At 33.4% G+C, this 21149-nt stretch overlaps 1 protein-coding gene across 2 annotated transcripts; it reads left to right on the top strand.

The window, feature by feature from the left end:
- The first annotated feature begins 12260 nt into the window (after positions 1 to 12260).
- Positions 12261 to 20938, top strand: LOC136222984 (phototropin-1). Of its 2 annotated transcripts, none has more exons than XM_066010700.1 (23): positions 12261 to 12582; positions 12724 to 13381; positions 13468 to 13650; positions 15254 to 15345; positions 16666 to 16927; positions 17019 to 17256; positions 17345 to 17415; positions 17509 to 17615; positions 17687 to 17736; positions 17823 to 17927; positions 18019 to 18078; positions 18169 to 18258; positions 18349 to 18510; positions 18595 to 18675; positions 18773 to 18876; positions 18957 to 19006; positions 19086 to 19192; positions 19277 to 19402; positions 19486 to 19537; positions 19689 to 19801; positions 19890 to 20033; positions 20581 to 20690; positions 20764 to 20938. In XM_066010700.1, exons 2-22 carry the CDS (start codon positions 12729 to 12731, stop codon positions 20680 to 20682), a joined length of 2952 nt encoding a protein of 983 aa, XP_065866772.1. In that variant the 5' UTR covers positions 12261 to 12582; positions 12724 to 12728; the 3' UTR covers positions 20683 to 20690; positions 20764 to 20938. The 2 variants fall into 2 exon arrangements, with proteins under 2 accessions (XP_065866772.1, XP_065866773.1); XM_066010701.1 differs by having other exon boundaries at positions 12262 to 12582; positions 19893 to 20033.
- The last annotated feature ends 211 nt before the right edge of the window (positions 20939 to 21149 follow it).

Here is a 21149-nt window from a genome sequence, read left to right as displayed (position 1 = left end):
ACTTCCAGACAAAGTGTTTCCTCTTTTGGCAAAGTTCAGACGACACAGTATGCTGTCCAGTTGACTTTACCATAAAAGGAGAGACCATCTGCTGTGCTGACCGAGGACAGAAGATACACGATTATGATTGGCCGAGAGCTCTGTGCAAGTCAGGATGACAACGTCATATAGCCGTTTCCCTCCAACGGTTATTTTGAAATTCGAAATGACCGAATGACCAGACGTCTCTATAAATAGTGCCATCACAAGCTTCACAAAAAACAGAACTTGATCAAGCCATTACGCTGACCAAATCTCTACAAGTTCTGCAAGCAAGAAGCAAAGCAAATTTCTTACACTACATTTTCATATTTGTGTAAAAGTCTAGAGTGATTGTAAATCGTCTAAAGTGTCTTAGCACATCTTTGTATTAGGACAAAAACACTTATCATTTCTAGAAATAGAAAGGAGAGGCTGAGTACTCGGTTTTAAGTACTCAGCGGAGAGATTAGGATTGAGTAGAAGTATAGAGGAAGGTACTCTTGTCATACTCAATTGCTGATATTGTAAAAGGTTTGAGGCTCTACCTTTAAAGAGCTCAGTAGAGGATTCGAAATCTCGGAAGTGTTCCGGGGACAGGACGTAGGCTTAGAAGAAGCCGAACCTGGATAAATCTGCTGAGTGAAGTATTTCTAAACCTTAACTCCTAATTTATATTGCTTGCTTTAAATAATCAAAACTGACCAAGTAAAGAGGTCAAGTTGAGTTGTGCGCGTTGAACGTCTGAGTTCAGGAATAGACTCCAAGTGCTATCTCCTGACTCAAGCTGAGGAACTGACCTAGTCACCTGTTGACTAAGCCAGTATCTTACTGTTTACTCAGCGCCGCTGTTCAAACCTTTTTCTTTAGAAAAAGAAGTCTGCCTAAATTGCGAAAAAAGTTTAAATAGTTCCTAACCCCCCCCCCTTGGAACTATACTTGCAACTAAACAAGGGACCAACACACAGTTCAGGCGGAAACCACCTGCCATGTTCTTAGAGATTGTGCTAAAAGTAAAAATGTGTGGAGGCAAGTTCTTCCGGTTCATTTGCTTTCAGATTTCTTTGCCCATTCTGACCGAGATTGGTTTGTTGATGGTGTTAGTGGTTTGTTATTGCCTGAGCTGGAGCATGGTGCTATCCTCTTTGCCATCGTCTGTCACCAGCTTTGGCAGTGGAGGAAGGCTGATATCTTTGGAGATGGAGCTATTGTTATTCCTAATTTACTTGTCTTCTTCTCTAAAAAAATCAATACTATTATTGATAGCTTCAAGGAGGATATTTTATCTAATACTATCCAGAGAACTATTGTTCATCTATTTGGATGGAGTAGACCTGGGGAAGGGATAGTTAAATTAAATACTGACGGCTCTTGTCTTAGTGATGGCAGAATTGCGGCTGGAGGTGCTTTGAGAGATGCCGGTGGTGCTTGGGTGTCTGGCTTTGCTCAGAACCTGGGGTTGGGATCTTCCTTCACTGCCGAGCTCTGGGGGATCTTTGATATGTGTATATTATACTTATTCTTACCCCTTAATTCTCATGATTTAATTGGATAATTAAGCTATTAATGGGAATTTTAAGTGATTTTTCTATAGATTGAAGAAAGAGGACATTGGTAGATCACTTATGCTTAATTGGAGTGAAATTGATATTTTGGAGGAACAAAAAGACCAAAATGGAGAACCAAGGATCAAAGAGGTATTTGGAGAAAAACATATTCTGCTTGTTCAAGGGTCACTGCCTGTTCAGTGGAAGAGCTCATGATGTGCGCAAGGAGAAGAACAACCGGGAATGAGTGAGAACAACTGTTCGGATGAAAGATGAACCCAAAAATGTGGATTATCACTCTTCCCTGATTTATTAGAGATCCTTCCTGAAGGAGAGATTGAATTTGTTGTAGAACAGCCATGATTGTGGAAGAAAATAATAAAGTATGGGTTGTCCGACTGTTCAGCAGACTGCTGTCTGTCTGTCAGAACAGTCTGGCAGACCATATCTTCAATATTTTAATGTATCTAGAACAATGATTTCTGCTGGATTATTAGGCTATTTAAAGAGCCTTTTTTTATGTTTTGAATCATTCAGATTTTTGATCTGAATCATTACGGTGTAATTTTGTTTCTTGTTCTTTTAATGCATTGTTTGTTCTTCTTTATTATTCTTGTCTTGCCTTATTCAATTATGAGTGAGTAAATCTATCAACGGGTATGCAGCTGAGTAGAAACAGGTAAAGGGGCAGGTTAACTTCCCTCTAAAATCATTAAGTATAATTAGCTTGGCTGTTCAATGAGTAATTAACGTTAAATAGGAGTAGCTAACCTGTTTCTAAGCAGAGCAATCACGAGGAGACTCTCTTTGCAAAGCTGAACTTTCATTGAGCACATTTAATTATGAAACGGAGACGTAATTAATTAAATGTTAAAGGTTTTAATTGTTCAAATTAAATGCTTTCATGTTCTTAAAGCTTAAAAATATATTAATCTCAAGGAGACTTATTTTGATTGTTTTTAAAGAACGTTGGGAACAAGGGACACCTGACTCAACCGATTTTTGTGAAAGATACCTTAAGCCAAAGCTGTTTCTACTTAATGAACAAGGAGCGGAGTGCCTGTTCACTATCATTTCTGTTCATGTTGTATGCTTGTTCTTCCCAAATCTGTAATTAAACTTCTTTTTAACTTGCTTTATCTTTTTATTTTATCAAATCAACACCAACTCAATTTAAGTGATTAGTTACCTTTAAACTTGACTGTGCTCATCCTTTTAAGTAATTATATTCAACTGTTCTATCCCAGTGGATACGATAATTTACTTACACTTTATTACTTGTACCTAGTGCACTTGCTAGTGTTCACATTTTTAGGACAACAATCTTCTCTAGACTTAGAATCACCAAAAATCTAGGCTTGAAAAGACTATTAGTGGAATCAGACAACCTCGAAGCGGTCAAAATGATATCTGATAACAATGCTATGAGTCTTGGTTGCCAAAACCTAGTTAAAGAGATCAAAAGATTGGGCACCTCTTTCGATACCATCAGCTTTGGCCACGTTTTCAGGGAGCAAAATCGGGTGGCAGACCGTCTTGCTGCTGAAGGCCATGTGAAGACCTTGGGAGTAACAACTTTCTCTTCTCCTCCGGACTTCCTTTCTTCTTTACTTTCGGATGATCAAGTGGGGGGTTAGCTTTCCTAGGCTAATCTCGGGCTAGTTTGTGGGGCTTTTGTTTGTTTTTTCTTTCCTCTTCTACCAAAAAAAAATTAATGAGAAAAAGAAGTTATATTTTTAACAAAAATATAAACAAATTTAATGATATATATAATACATGGGTTATGGTAAAGGCTATGGTTACTTTGTTTTTTACAAAGTAACCCTTACTTTGTGTGTTTCACCATTAGATTAATTTTCTAATAAATTTGACATCGGCATACAAAATTTACAAACTTAAATTTAATATTTATCAGATTTATGAAATTTTAAATATTATTAATAAAAATGTGTTTTTCTTATTAAATAAAGAATATATGTGATTTCAAGTATTATTTGATGACCATAATACTAAAAGGGTCAAAACATAATATTAGACATTGTTTTTGTCAATAAGAAAATTAATCATCTGTCAATAAGAATTATTTCTAAATTTAATATTTCACAAATTTGACAAAACTTACAAATTTATCAAAACTTTTCACAATTTACCATTTCAAATGTCTCATAAATTACTAGTTACATTCTGCCAACACACTACTACATTAGTTTAGATTGGATTGCAAATTGTGATTCTCGGTTGGCGAGTTCTATGCATGTTGCAAAACTTCCTTAAAATCTAAATCATGTATATCATCGGTGGTTTTCACCTGGTCAGTGACTGATTAAGTAAATTTAGTCAGCCACTAATAGATTTAAATTTGTTAAAATTCTATAGTGGAGATTAAAATCATTGTAGGATTCAGATTTATATATCCTACATCTAATAGTGATTGACCAAATTCACTGACCAGGTGAAAATTACTGCCAATATCCAAAAGCTTTCATAAATGAACAATTTCTTCTTCTTTCCTTCCTGATATACTTCTTTCCATAATTTACTCTCCAATATAGCTTCAAATGACCCGAATCAATGAATAACCATTAGAAAAGGGATCAGAGGTCTGACGAACCCTCTCGGATGCTAAAGTCAGTAGTTATTTGAAGAAATATTATACTAACTTTAAGCAACGATGTAAAGAGTTTAGTTAAGAAGTAATGTATATGAGACAAATGAGTTCCAAGCTATTTATAGCAAAATGTTTGTGTATCTGGACATGGGGCGTTACTGGATTGGTCTCCGGACCCTGTATTTCTATCCCGAAATACATATGAACTTGAAAAACGTGCTTTTAGAGTCCATCATTCTTACAGGTTCACGCGTCACCTTTAGACAGCTCCTGAAGAGAAGTTATTTAACCGAAGGTCAGTGTTTTGACCGAAACTAGGTTCGCTCATGGATCTTAATGGGACTAGGGCCTGGTACTTACTTCGGAATGAGATCAAAACCTTTTGACGTACAGGTCAATCAAATGATACACTATCACTTTCTTATAGTGTCTGCCATTCATTGGGATTAAAATTATATTTCTTCCAAAGAAAAGACCTTTGTGCTGGAAACGAAGAGCACGAGTTTGCATCTGCGATAGCCTAAGCTCTTAAGCATTGGTATGATTCAACCTGGCCTTTTTGTGCAAGCTAGCCTAAGCTCATCTACTCCACTGCCCACTTATCATTTTCATTTGAGTCTGCTTTGAAAATCATTAGCTCTATAGCTTGTAGAATCTCACTAGAATCCCTTAGTGCTAGGTTTTTCATTCTCCTAAACATGCATTTGTGTTTTTACAACTATACAAGATACAACCAATATTATAATCTATTTTATCCCTCATGCTTTCTAGTAGAACAATTCCCCAATATTCGTATGCCTTGTATTTTCCATATCCCTTGCACCCGATCCCTTAGGCACTACAACAGAAACTGCCTACAAGGCAGTTTTTTCACGTGTACGGGTGGTTAGGGGCGGTTTTGCCGACCGCCCCAAATCCATCGCCAAAGGAGAGTGGAGATTATAGCACGAAAATCATCTTCGATAGAGTAGGAAAGTTTTTAGCAACGGACTTGTAGGGCGGTTTAAACTGCCCTTGAACCTTATTCTGAAATGCCTCATTTGAACTGTAAGGGCGGTTTTAACCGTCCCTACATGTGATTCATTTATTATTTATATATCGTTTTTATATTATAATTGGGTACATAATAAAAATTATGATTAATTTTAAATCCAAAACTCATATAAAAAGAGCATATAATATCAAAATTTTGAAATTTTGATACATTATAAATTCAATATAAGATTCTAAAATTAAAAAAGAAACTGAACTTAATGAAATATGTCATTTCAAGTATAAATTTCATCAACGATGTATAACCTTATAGTGACCTTTCACTAAAATAAAAAAAAAATAGGTAAAAATGACCAGTCAACCCTAGTCAACCTACCACATAATTTTTTAATTAAAAAAAATGGGATTCATCCATCTTCTTCAATCCATTTCTCTCTCTAACTCTCCATTTCTCTCCCTAAAAACAATTCGAATTTTATCAAACAATTCGAATTTAATTATATGACAACTAGGATAATTTGGTCAAACAATTCGAATATCCATATTCAAAAAAAGTTCCTAAAGCTTCCTTATTATTTTTTCGAACTTTTGTATGAAAAAATGAAGGTTGTACACCAAAGTGTGAAACATGATAAATGTTATACATCACGTATATAATTTACCAGGTTGACATGTCATTTTTACCTGTTGTACACTTTAGTGGAATGTCATCATAAAATTGTAGACTTTTGTGTCTAAAAGTGAATGTTGTACACAAAATGTGAAACAAGGTAAAAGTTATACACTATATATATAATTTACCCGAAAAGATATATAGAGATTAATGGATCAACTTGTGAAGGAGGAAAGAAGAGATGAGTAAAATAAGGATAGAGATAAAAGATAACATGTTAAAGAGAAAATTACACATAAAAATTGGGTCAATGATAATAATGGTAACACATTATAAAGTTTAATGGCTTTTATATTATATTTTAAAATTCAGATGTAAATGGACAAAATTCAAAAATATCTTTCTTTCTAATTTTTTTAATCTTTAAATACTCCTAAAATTTAAATTTGGACCTAAGAGCATCTCCAAGAGACTCTTAATACACTCTCTAAAAATAATATAAATAATTGACTTTTAGTGATTTAAGAGTGACTAAGATATATCATCTCCAATAATACTCCTTATATTCACTCCTTATTTATTATTTTATTATTAAAGTTTTATTTATTGTTATATTTATCAATAGTGTGAGGAGAGAGACTCATAAATAATAAATTATTAATAAAAAATGAAGTTAAGAGACACTAAGAGGTAGAGAGAGACTCTCTATTAATAGAGAGGATGAATAAGTTCTTAGTGATTTGAGGAGCCACTAGGAGGCTGTTGGATGTGATTTTTCATTCTCCCTCCTCAAATTTTAACTTAAGAACCAATTTATGAGACGGTTGGAAATGCTCTAATCCATTTGGAACTCTAGTAGTTAAAAAAAAAAACACATATTTCAATGTGGATTTACATTAAAACTTACAAAATACCTATCAAAAACAAAATTAATAGTTTGATTGAACAAGGAATTAAAATATCAAACCTAACAAGCATAAATATATCAATTGCTTACCACTCAAATCTTATAACCGTAAAAGCTTCGTTTTTAAAACAAAAGATGCACTCTTACCCAAAACAATTCAAACAAGAAACTGGAATAATTATTGATTCAATAAAGTGTAAATTAATGTGAGATTATTCATTTTCTGATTTTGTGTTTTATTTTTTCTTTTTTAAATCTAAGCTTAATATATCTCCAGCTCTCAATTTGTCCAAAAACTGTAACTGGTCCTGAATTTTAAAACATTACAACTAACTCTCTCAATTTGCTTATTTAAAACAAATAATTCCTTAAATATATTAATTTATGTGATTTTGGAAATTATTTTTACAATTAACATGTATCACCAAATTAGTTAAATGTAGCATCACATATTTTGGACATCTTTTATTTCTTTTACATGCTATGTTAATGATTTTTTAGTTTAGAAATTATTTGAAAGGTTATTTGTTCCAAATAAGTAACTTAAAGAGGTTAGTTTTAACGCTTTGAAGTTTGAAATGTTGGTTGCAGTTTTTGGACAACTTGACAACGTTAAATCTATTTTTTTTTTTAATAAATATCTTGTGAAAAATGTGATTGGCCACAAATGTTAAGGGGTTATTTATCGAAATATGCCAAAGATTAAGGTAAAGTTTGGGAGGTTTGTGTTAAGTTCAAAGCATTACTTAGACAAATGTACTAAACTCTCTTACAATGTAACCCAATAATAATAATAAGTTAGTATTTATCTAATCTTATAAAGTTTGATGTGATTTATACTTTTATCTGAATGGAAATTAAGGGAAACTTTTTCCTTTTGAACAACCCAAACATACTTTTAATTATGTTAACATCAATCAGTTTGTGTTTTTAATTATTGGCTAACTCATTGTTCAACACCCGATTGATTGCATCAATTAAGTTTCACTTAAATGATTAAGAGATTTAAATGGCTTAAATTAATAACCTCGAATTTCAATCATATAGTATTCTATAGAAAACTTTAATTATATATTATATAAATTCCAATTATCTTTATATTTCTTTTTGGCAAGTTTTGTAAGAAACACTATCTTGTTTTTTTTGAAAAGTGGAAAGATTTTTTTTTTTTTTTAAGTTTCACTGATTTACGAGTAAAGAAAAAGAAATGTAATATTTTTCTCCGTATAAAATGATATGGGTTTTATACAGTTAACTAAAACTATTAATTCTCGACGAAGTGAGATGTTAATTAGACTTTAATAAAATGACACATTAACTTTAATGATATATTATAGGGAGAATTATAAAACTAGCACCTTTTAGGGGTTAGTTTTCTTTTCTAACTCCTTTTGAAAAACTCACTAAAACTAACACATTTCAACAAGTAACTTCCAAGTTTACCCTCATCTTCTTCCTTAACATAACTGTGTCTTTGTCTTTTCTCCTCTATCTCTTTCTCACGCTTTCTCTCTCTAAAGAACATAATAATCTACAGAACGATTTGAATACTACAACAATCAATCCAACCCACAGTTTATATAACAAAATTTCTACAATCATATAAGTTTTTCATTAGGTTTTAGTTTTATTGAAAAGATTTAAAGCTTAGTCCATTCATCGTTATGGTGAACGACGAACGGAAGAGGAGGAAGAAGCGACCATTTTTTCCGGCAATCTCGTCCCAATATATATTGTTTCTCTTCCCTTTTCATGTTTTTCCTGGTCGTGCGAATCCAAAAAACAGTGGCATTGTTATCTGAAAATGGATTTGAGTTGGAATATCAATTTCAGATTTTTTCCCCGACAGTGTCGATATCTATAGATATTTGTCGATATTTGTAGATATTTGTAGATATCTGTCGATATCTGTAGATATGTGTAGATATCTGTAGATATGTGTTGTCGATATGTGCAGATATCGACACATATCGACAAATATCTACAACACATATCTACACATATCTACAGATATCTACACATATCGACAGATATCTACAAATATCTACAGATATCGACAAATATCTACAACACATATCTACAGATATCTACAGATATCGACAAATATCTACAAATATCTACAGATATCGACAAATATCTACAAATATCTACAGATATCTACAAATATCTACAGATATCGACACTGTCGGGAAAAAAATCTGAAATTGATATTCCAACTCAAATCCATTTTCAGATAACAATGCCACTGTTTTTTGGATTCGCACGACCAGGAAAAACATGAAAAGGGAAGAGAAACAATATATATTGGGACGAGATTGCCGGAAAAAAATGGTCGCTTCTTCCTCCTCTTCCGTTCGTCGTTCACCATAACGATGAATGAACTAAGCTTTAAATCTTTTCAATAAAACTAAAACCCAATGAAAAACTTATATGATTGTAGAAATTTTGTTATATAAACTGTGGGTTGGATTGGTTGTTGTAGTATTCAAGTCGTTCTGTAGATTATTCTGTTCTTTAGAGAGAGAAAGCGTGAGAAAGAGATAGAGGAGGAAAGACAAAGACACAGTTATGTTAAGGAAGAAGATGAGGGTAAACTTGGAAGTTACTTGTTGAAATGTGTTAGTTTTGGTGAGTTTTTCAAAAGGAGTTAGAAAAGAAAACTAACACCTTAAAAGGTGCTAGTTTTGTAATTGTCCCTAGGGGTGTTCATCGATCGGTTCGGTCTAAAAACCGAACCGAACCGAAATAACCGAAAACCGAATAACACCTAAAATGAGAACCGAACCTAACCGAATAATATTAGTGAACCGAACCGAACCGAACTGATTATTTCGGTCGGTTCGGTTCGGTTTTCGGTTTTAACACATGCTAACTAGTTAAAATAAAAAATAAATTAATATTTATAAGTTTTAATTAATTTAGTTTAATCTAAAGTCTAAAAAATAGTTACGCAAGTTGAGTAGTATACAACATAAAATTTATGCAAAGTATGAAGATTAAAAATAAAACTTTATTAAAATGTAATTACAAACCTTCTACGACCACAATTCGCATTACAACCATAATTTGAACTAATGTTATTGAGTTGATCAGTATTAGTGCAATGTTTGAACAATATTAATGTATTTTTCTTAGTAGAATAATATTAATGTATTAGACTTAACATTGATAAAAAAAAATTATAAATAGTTACGTTCTTTGGATGGTCGGAGGAAAATGCAAAGTCTAGGTCATATAAAGTCTCTACCTAAATTATAAATCTAATTAATCTCTATTTCGGTCGGTTCGGTTAATTCGGTTATTTTGTCATAAAAACCGAACCGACCGATATTACCGACATTGTTAAATATTTAAAACGAGGATTGAGGTTTCACACTTGGATTAATGTTATTAAAACCATCTTTAACGACCTGAAAATGAAAATTTTCAAGAATTAAAGTTGTTCAATTTCATATTTTTTATGGAACTGCATTTTCGATTTTCGAAAATCATCTTTTTAGAACTTTCTCTCTCTAAACATTAACTTTCTCCCTCTTTACCAAACACTATCTAAATAATCTCAAAATAAAAAAGTTGAAGAATTAAAGTTGTTTAGAATATTACTAGTTCTTAAAATATGTCATTTTTGAAGTCGTCAATGGTGATTTTAATAGTATCAATCAAAAAAGTCATTATTTTGCTAAAGTTGAAAACCTCAATCCTCGTTTTGACAAAAAGTAAACCTGTTGGTCCCGTGTAATTAGTTCCAAGGGGGGGTTAGGAACTAATATAACTTTTTCGTTTTAATTATGCTGACTTAATATAATTCTTTGAGTTTCACAACTCAGTTTTGGTCAGCACGGCCGAGTGAGGCGTAAGACGGCTTTAGTCAGATACTGACTAGAGCTGTTTTATTTGCGAGTTGGGAAATGACACTTTTGTGGTCAGCTTCCAACTCAACACTCTGATTTACTCAGTGTCAGCTTAAACAATTTACATACTGAGTCAATATAGCAAGCAACACATACAGATATATATTGAGAGAGAGAGTTAGAAGTTACTCAGCAGGACTTATCCTGGTTCGGCCTCTCCGCCTACGTCCAGTCCCCAGAATCCTTCGGGCTTTTTCAATCCAATACTGAGCTCTTTAAAGGTAGAGCACAAACCGTTTACAAGGCAGTTGAATATGCAAGAGTATCATCCTCTATTCGTCTACTCAACTCCTACTAAGTGCTATAACTGAACACCTAGATTTCTCTACCGCTGAGTACTTAAAACCGAGTACTCAGCACGACTCTCTCAATTTTACAATTGATACAAACTTGTTCTTTTTCAGACAAAGAACACTTTAAATGATTACAAAATCAATCTAGCTTTTACACAGAAATGGAAATTTGGTGTAAGATCTTTTTCTTGTTTTGGTGTGCTTTGTATGTTTGCTCTTTTTCTCTTGTATTTTTTCGGCCAAAGATCCAAGAAGTGTACTTGTCCTTTTATAGATGAAATCTGAAGACACAATCATTTGAATTTCGGATCTATCCGTTGAAATCAAACGGCTCTTTGCTTGCGTCATTGTTCTGGTCAGCTTCAGACTTGCAGGCCAATCCTATCGTCTGAATTCGGCAGGCACCAGGCTTGTCTTCTTCTCGCAGGTTTGTCTTCTAGCTCAGATTTCGTCTTTTAGCTAGCGGACAGTTGACCCATGCGTCTCGAAACTGTATCCATGCATATTTCCAAAGCTTTCGGATCTTGTCTTTTAGCAAACGGATCATTGGTGCTGTCCTGAAAAACACACAGCTTGACTTTGATAGCCGTTGTTGCTATTTCCGATACTGAGTTGCTTTTTCACTCAGCTTCCAAGGTCAGCTTCATTCTGCAAGATATAGTTCCGAAGAAGACTTCTCTTCTTTCATGCTGAGTTGCTTTCTACTCAGCTTCTGTGATCAGCTTCATTTGTAAGCTTCGATACTGAAGAAGTCTTTTCTACTTTCGTACTGAGTTATTCTTTACTCAGCCCGTGCTATGTTATCATGCTGACTAAGTTCTGTCTTACTTGATTCATGTTCTTATAAATATTTTTATACTTAACATTGAACAAACCCATTAGTACAATTAAATCAAAGCATTTAAATTTAATTATCTTAATCATGGATTAACTTAAATCATTTTGTCAAATCAAAATTATGTGGAAAGGTGTTTCAACAAACCATAGTCCTTTATCTGAAAATTAGTGAAACCACAAGAGTTTTATTTGAAATTTACCTTTTTTTATTATAATTCAGTTTTAAATATTGCTGCGTGATTTGATGGATATTATCTTTTACTTGTTAAACTTATTTCAATGATTGTTATTGAAATGTTGAAATGTTGCTGTATGTTTTTTTTTTTTTTTAAGAAAAATGATACTTGTCTCGTCTGCATCTTAAGTATCATAGATTGTGATAGAAAAAAACTACGATCTGCTTCGATTAAGGAAAATATGACACTAAGTAAATAAGTTTTATTCAAAATATGTATAAATTTATTAAATTAAAAGAAAAAAAAGATAGTAGTAGAATAAAATAAAGTTGGGCAGTAACAAGACATAGAAACAGAAGAAGCATTGAGTACGGTCGGCAGTTCGAGCAACTCCCAACGTGCACAAAACTTCTTCTTCTTCTTCTGATATATATCCTTTTTGTTGTGTGTTTTGGTTTATTAGACTGTATTTTAAGCTCAGGCATGTGAGTTTCAGGTGTACAGGCATGGCTATTTCCTTAACTTTTCCTTTCCCTTTTCCTTTTTCTTACAATCAACTAAAAGCTGTTTCTCTTCCTTAACTTCTTGTCTCTTCCCCCCCATACCCCCCCCTTTCTTTATATTCCTTCCCTTTCTTCTCCCCCAATTCCTACTCACAGATTCAACCTCACTAATTTTGGTAATACCCTTTTTTCTTTATTTAATTTTTCCATCATTTTAATTAATAAACAGTGTCTAAACAGTGTGTGGACAATATCTTACTTTTAATTCTATTTAATTATAAATAATTACTTTCTTAATTCTTATTATCATTATCCAGCTGAGATGGAACATTCAGGAAAATCACCTGCAAACGCATCTACTTTGCCCAGAGACCAACGAGGATCACTTGAGGTTTTCAATCCCTCATCCGCTTATTCAACCCGACCCACCAACCCGCCATTCCGCCCCAATCCCGTTTGGCAATCATGGCCCGAAGAAACCACTCCAAAACCCGATCCATCTACCCTATCTTCCAAGTCGGGTCGGGCTGAAGAATCAACTACATGGATGGCTATCAAAGATAGTACTCCACCGCCGCTGCCGCTTCCTCCTCCACCACAACCATCGCCATCGCAAGCTGAGGCGAAATTGACTGGAGAAGTAGGTATCCAAGCAAAACGGGCAGCGGAGTGGGGGCTGGTGCTGAAAACGGATACCGAAACGGGTAAGCGGCAAGTGGCGGTGAGAAAATCGGGGGAATCGGGAACGTCGAGACGAGACTCGGAGAATTCGGTATCGGAAGATGAAGGGGGGAGTAGTACTGGGAAAGGGAATATTCCGAGAGTATCGGAGGATATAAAAGAGGCATTATCGTCATTTCAACAAACGTTTATTGTAGCGGATGCAACGAAACCTGATTTTCCGATTATGTATGCAAGTGCTGGGTTTTTTAAGATGACTGGTTATTCGTCGAAAGAAGTCATCGGAAGGAACTGGTAATTATTTAATTATTTATTTATTATTGTTTATAACGGTAATAACTGTCGGAAGGAGGGTAAAAGTGGTAATTTGGTGGGTGCAGCCGGTTCTTACAAGGAGCGGATACTGACCCGGAAGATGTGGGTAAAATTAGACAGGCATTACAGGAAGGAAATAGTTACTGTGGTAGGTTGCTGAATTACAAAAAAGATGGTACACAATTTTGGAACCTTCTTACAATATCTCCTATCAAAGATGAATCTGGGAAAGTACTCAAGTATATTGGGTTAGTTTTCTTTATTAATTTCTAAGATAATACCATCTTTTTTCTTTTACTTCATTATTTTTCTGCATCAAATCATAGTTTTCTCACTTTCTTTTTCTATTCTGATACTGTAAACCACTTCCTCAATCATTTCTCTCTCCAACAAAAATTCCAAATAATAATATTTATAAAAAAATATAAAATTTTCATATTACATATCTTTCTATATAGATTCTTTTTGTATCATAATACATATTATAACATTAGTGCACGATAAATCATATTTTTTCTTGCCATAAAATATAGATTTATAGAAATTAATTAGAATAATTGACTTATTATACAATAAATAAGAATAATAATATTTTTTCTCTAATATCTTTAATTTACAACTCTCTAAAAATTTAATGTTTCGTAAATAAAATTTGTGAAAGAAAATCTATATGTATCATCGTCTTATGTTGATTAGAGAGTCCACTAACATTAAATTTCTTTTGCAGCATTAAATTGATATTAGAATGGAGATGGTCGTATTTAAAAAAAAATCAATATTATATATTGTTTACTATTTTTATGGGAAAAGTAAAAAAACAATCCTTTGCAATTTTGACTATTGTGAAATATTTTGTGAGAAAATGGATACATGTGGGTTTTTTTTATGTTTACAGAACAATTTTTTCTATAATAATGTAATAATTTCATTTTAGGTGCCATTTCTTGAAATCTCTCTTTGGATTCAAAATTGTGGTGTTAAAATCAAAAGATATTTTTGTGCATCATTTTTATCTACTTAACTATTGTATTTGCTTTGAGTCAACAAAAAAATATTGTATTTGCCTTATGTAGAAATTCAGGTTTTTAAGTTGTGGGTTTTCACGGAAATTTTTTTTTTTTATGGTTTGAGAGGATAGATAATGGATTTTATTTAAACTGTCATTTTGAAATTTTTCATGTTGTACGTTTTTTGTTTTTTACAAATTTTTTTTTACATCATTAAGTTAAATTAATTTCAATAAAAATATCATAATATTATAAAAAAATCTTTTTTGTCTTAGATGAAAAAACCACAAATAGTGTTTTAGTATAATTTTCACAACTTTCAAAACGTCAAAACATGAAAAAGTTAACTTTTTTAGCTTTTCTCTAAATTGAAAGAGTTAATCTTTTTGTAGCTTATCTATAAATTGCATATTATTTGGCATTTACCTAATTGATTTATCATAAAGTTGGATAATTGAAATTCAATCCACTTGAGTTAATAGAGACTTATCTTTAAAGTTAAATTGTATGTATGTGTGTGAAAAACAATATGTAGTTGTCATAAAAGAAACACAGCACATGAGAGTGACCTGGCAGTGGAGACCTAGCTAGATAATATGTGAAGTTCCATAATTGCCAATAATTAATCCAACTTTCACCTCCTATTGTGTAAATTAGGATGTGGCTGTCTTGTCCACGTACTCCTTTGTCTTTGTTGATAATTAATGTTGGACCATATATATATACTATACCACTTTTACATATATAGACAATGGATTAAATATCTTCTTCTTTTTCTTTTCTTTTTCCACTGAATTATCTGTTAAAATTTTAATGTTTTTTGGTCTGCTGATTTGGCATGCAGAATGCTTGTGGAAGTTAGCAAATTTACCGAGGGGTCCAAGGAAAAGACATTGCGTCCTAATGGATTGCCCGAATCTTTGATCCGATATGATGGTATAATTACTTATATATCCTCTTTTTAATTGCTTAATTACATTATCCTATTTCATTCTCCATTTGCTTTACTCATCGTGATCTTGTTTTGGATATAATTGATGCCATATCTATAAAGGATAAATAGATAAGGTATAAAATTTGTACATATAAAATAAATAACATCCTTTTAACAGATTAAATGTTACAATTACTAAAAGCTTAATACAACCAAAAATAAACAGTTAATATCTAATATATTCAAATAAAAAATTAATAATTTAGTGAATTAAAAGTGAAAGTTCGGACTCTCATGTTTTTTGTTACAAATAAACCCAATTGTATCTATTGAACTTAATTTTCAATTGTCTCTACTCAAACCAAGATGACGTTGTTTTGTTTTGATTTGGACTGAAAAAAGAAACAATGAAAGATGCACAAGTGTAACATATTGTAATGGGGATGCAATCAACACCTTGAAATGAAGATGAAGCGATATGTACATGTGCCTCCCGACTATAGGGGTGCATGTGCCTCTACTACTGGGCTCAACCATTTTATTGGTTTTGTTCCAAAATTGTTGTATGTACCATTATTGAGGTTAAAATTGCTCAAACTTGAATGCGTTAAGAATATATTTTTACTATTTTATATGGTAGAAGTATATTTACATTTTCCAAAAACATTATGGTCAAATTTGAACCGTATCCCATTAATAAATATATTAGTCCCTCATACTTTTCAAATGCAACAAAATTGAGAAATTTTATAATATTCTTGAAGTACATTCAACCAATTATAAGAGTGATAACAAACATTTCAAGAAAGATAATGGTATTAAGAAATAAAAATATATATGTATAATAACTCTCGAAGATCAATACCCTTTCTCAAAGTAATTTTATAATACTCTCGAAGATCAATACCCTTTCTCGAAGTAATTTTATAATACTCTCGAAGTACATTCAACCAATTATATATATGTACTCTCGAAGTACATTACATCAATTGATTGGTAAGGTGTTTTTTTCCGGGAGTATTATTAAAATTTGCCAATAAAATGGGACAAATCACAAGCCTTGTTCAAAAAAAAAAAATGTACCAACTACAGTATTGAGTAAAAACTTGTAATTTGTGGTTAAATTCAATTATATGTTCAACACAACTATTCTTTTCAATTTCTATACTAATTTGCTGTTTCAATTAAAAGGTAAGCTATACAAAATCTGATCTATAGGACATTAGATAGCATAATGCATATGAAGTTGAAATTCCTGATGAAATATAACCCACATCAAGCAGCATCTTTAATCAATAACTTATCTATATATGTTGGTGCAGCACGTCAGAAAGAGATAGCTGCAAGTGCAGTAACAGAACTTGTTCAAGCAGTGAAGAGACCTCGTGCACTTAGCGAATCAAACAGTACTCGCCCTGTAATGCGAAAATCAGAAAGTGATGGAGAAGGGGACCGAAAAGGAAGGCGAAACTCCGAGAATGTACCTTCAAGTAGAACTTCACTTGGTGGTAGAACCTCAATGCAATCTATCAATGAATTACCAGAAAAGAAACCAAGCAAATCCGCCCGCCTTTCATTCATGAGGTAGCTAATACTTCCCCTTAGCACATATGTTTTACGCGCATCAAGTTTTCTTCGTTCATTCCATGACACTATGCATTATTTTCCTGATTAGGCTAATGAGGAAAAGTACTCAATCGAATGCTGAGAGCGTGGATGATGACACGTTTATTGTCGATGAGGATGAGAATGAGGATGATGAAAGTGAGGACGATGATGGTGTTCGTCCTGACAGCGTTGACGATAAAGTCAGGAAGAAGGAAATGAGAAAGGGTATTGATCTTGCTACAACACTTGAACGTATAGAGAAAAACTTTGTCATTACTGATCCTAGGCTACCGGATAATCCCATTGTAAGAATCCTGTTAAACCAATATAAACTTGGTTCTATTATGTTAAGGGACTAAAATTGTATGACATCTCTGATTGTTTTGATTTCAGATTTTCGCCTCCGACAGCTTCTTAGAGCTGACAGAATACAGCCGCGAAGAAATTTTAGGCAGAAACTGCAGGCAAGCTTCAGGATTCATGTAGCTTAGTGTTTTCTGTGTCAGGATATAAGTTTTTTTTCGGTTTGTTAATGTTTCGGATAAATGGAAATGTAGATTTTTGCAAGGGCCTGAAACTGATCCAGCAACTGTGAGGAAGATAAGAGAGGCAATTGATAATCAGACAGATGTTACAGTGCAGCTGATTAACTATACGAAGACCGGTATGCTTAGTCTGAACTCTTTTTGGCTTTATTTTAGAACGATTACTTAGCTTAATGGAATGTTAATCCAGGTAAAAAGTTCTGGAACTTGTTCCATCTGCAGCCTATGCGTGATCAGAAGGTATTATTATGCCTATGAAGATCTTATTGAGTTTCGAATGTGTTGATTTTCGAACTTCGTCTAAATGAATAACATTCTGTTAACAGGGAGAAGTACAATATTTCATTGGAGTACAGCTCGATGGAAGTGAACATGTTGAGCCGCGTACTAATTCTATCCCGGAAGAAACTGCAAATCAGAGTGAAAAACTGGTCTACATTTCCACCTTTGGTTTAGCTGCCTCCAAAACTGACTTTGCAGTTTATGAAGTTTTGGCTTAACAGGTTGATTGTGCATTATCAGGTTAAACAAACTGCGGAAAACGTTGATGAAGCTGTGCGCGAACTTCCTGATGCTAATTCGGTAAACGCCTGAATGCTTGTACTTTTACTCTAAAATGTTTTCATTTGCATACACAGAAAAGGAGAAAAAGTAAACACATTTACCCTGCAGAAACCAGAAGACTTGTGGGCTAATCATTCAAAGAGAGTACATCCAAAGCCTCACAGGAAAGAAACGCCATCTTGGAAAGCAATTCAGAAGGTAACATAACTAAATTACACCCCTCTTGGCTCGAATAATCCGATTCCTATTTCGATCTTTTTGTCATTAACATTCACAAAATTCCTACAGGTCATAGATGGGGGAGAGCAAATAGGACTTAAACATTTCAAGCCTCTAAAACCCCTAGGATCCGGTGACACTGGCAGTGTGCATTTGGTAGAATTGTGTGGAAGTAATATGCAATTTGCTATGAAAGCTATGGATAAGAACATTATGCTCAACCGAAATAAGGTATCAGAATTCATACCACAGCTTCATTTTTTCGCCTCTTCAGGTATTTTCGATCAGCTTTCGTGAATCTTTCGTGTGATGCAGGTGCATAGAGCTTGTGCAGAGAGAGAGATACTTGACATGTTGGATCATCCCTTCCTTCCGGCGCTCTATGCTTCCTTCCAGGTTCGATGATCCGCATCAGCTTAATCGAGTTTTAACAATACCAAAACATGATCATATGTAACTCAATATTCTTTATTTTGCTGTCATACTTTTTCAGACCAAAACACATATTTGTCTGATAACTGATTACTTCCCTGGAGGAGAGCTGTTCATGCTTTTGGACCGACAGCCGACGAAAGTACTCAAAGAAGATGCTGTCAGGTAACGAAACAACAGAACCGAATCTTCGAAATTCAATATAAACACCTTAAGGACAAACTAATCTTTTGCTACAATGACAGATTTTATGCAGCAGAAGTAGTTGTTGCATTAGAGTACCTGCACTGTCAAGGTACAAACTGTCAAATTCAGCTAAAAATGTATACTTTTCTCTTCATATTAATCAACGAAATTCGACACGTTTTCCGCAGGTATAATCTACAGAGATTTGAAGCCCGAAAACATATTACTTCAAAGCAATGGACATGTTTCTTTGACAGATTTTGATCTATCATGCTTGACATCAAGTATACCACAGGTAATCTCAATTAAATTACTATTCTCTTGTGCAATTGGATTACACGGATGACTAATTGCAGTTTTTAAAATTGTGATTATGAAGCTTCTGATTCCAACTCCAAACGAAAAGAAAAAGCATTCGCGTAAACATCGACAAGATCCGGTCTTTGTAGCTGAACCAATGAGAGCTTCAAATTCTTTTGTTGGCACTGAAGAGTATATAGCTCCGGTTCGTTCCTCTCATGTATTTTATTATACGTCTGGCGCACCATGTCACCACGAAATTAGAACTTTGTTTGCAATGTTTAACAGGAAATTATAAGTGGAGCAGGACATACAAGTGCAGTGGACTGGTGGGCACTTGGTAATTAATCATTTGAACTAAAACTTGAAATATTTGTTTAACTATATAGTTAAGGCCCAATCATATATCTTATATTAATCTCTGACAATATTGAGTATGATTAGTTTAATTTTTTTTTTTTTAAATTGATGATAAAATGTTTTTGAAACAGGAATTCTGCTATATGAAATGCTTTATGGATATACACCATTTAGAGGAAAGACAAGACAGAAAACATTTTCCAATATTCTCCATAAAGATCTTAAATTTCCAGGAAGCAGACAGGTTTGATTAACTTTTTTTATAAAAAATTTTGTTATTGTTGATGAAGATTAATTAAGATATTGAAATGGAATTTTACAATGGAATGAAGCAGGTTAGTCTACAAGGAAAACAGTTAATGTACAGATTATTGCACAGAGATCCTAAAAACAGATTGGGTTCTCGTGAAGGAGCAAATGAAATCAAACGCCATCCTTTTTTCAAGGGTGTCAATTGGGCATTAGTTCGCTGCATGGTATGTTCATGTTTTTATTTTTGGATAAGTAGGGATGCAAACGGGGAGGGCATTCTCCGTCCCTATTGGGATCCATCTCTAAGGACGGGGAATTCCTGATTAGAATCCCTTCCGGTCAAGGATGTGGATTGTTTTGTTCCCCGCAAGTGGGGACGGGGATAGGTATCCCGTCCCGTGGGGATACCTATACCTATCCCCGTTATCCTTTGACGGGGATTCCCACAAATTCTCAAATTCTACAATTTTAACATTTTTACATTAGGAGTATATCTACTGTTGGGTTTGGGTCAACATCCGAGTTGATTTCCATGAACACTTGTTGACCTGTATCGGGGTAGGCTTCTAGGCACATTCTGATGCTAAAATCAGCTACCAATTAGAATAAAGAAAGTGAAATAACACATAAGGAAAAGTGGAAAACTAGATACTGCCAATTCATTGGTGGGCTTCATGGGTCTCACAAGATGAATTGGGCCTATATAGTCTGAAACATCTGCACTTCCAAAAAAAAAAAATATATATTAATTAGTAATTTATGATTGTTCAGAATCCTCCAGCGCTTGATGTATCTGGATTGGATAAGGAATCAGAAAAAGAATCAAAAGATATTGATCCACAGCTCCTGGATCTACAAACTAATATTTTCTAATCAAACAGGTAATTACATTTATTCTTTTTATTTATTTAATTTAATCAAACTTAAAATGTGTGAATTCTCATTCTGGTGCAGATTATATTTTAGAGGAGGTGAAGTGCATTTACAAGAAGGTTTCTCAATTATTTATTTATTTATTTAATTTTGTTTCCTTTGTTTGATTGTGGTTGTAATGGTTGGTGATGTAATAAATTTTATATTTGGAACAGTGCTATTGTGCTTCAGTTATATGATTTCTTGTTCCGCGTCATGCTCTCTAATCTTACCTTCATTAGCGTTTTGGAATTTCTTTTCATTTCATTTTATATATATAGGTATTGTTAGATTAATGCAAAATAAAAATATGCAATGGTAATAAAACTGGAGGTGTTCGCTATGGTTACTTTGTTTTTTACAAAGTATCGTTACTTGGTGTGGTTTTCACCAACGATACTTTGTAAAAAACAAAGTAACTATAGCGG

Source organism: Euphorbia lathyris, chromosome 3, assembly GCF_963576675.1.
Source record: "Euphorbia lathyris chromosome 3, ddEupLath1.1, whole genome shotgun sequence".
NCBI classification, from domain to species: domain Eukaryota; kingdom Viridiplantae; phylum Streptophyta; class Magnoliopsida; order Malpighiales; family Euphorbiaceae; genus Euphorbia; species Euphorbia lathyris.
This window is presented reverse-complemented; position numbering and strand designations above follow the sequence as displayed.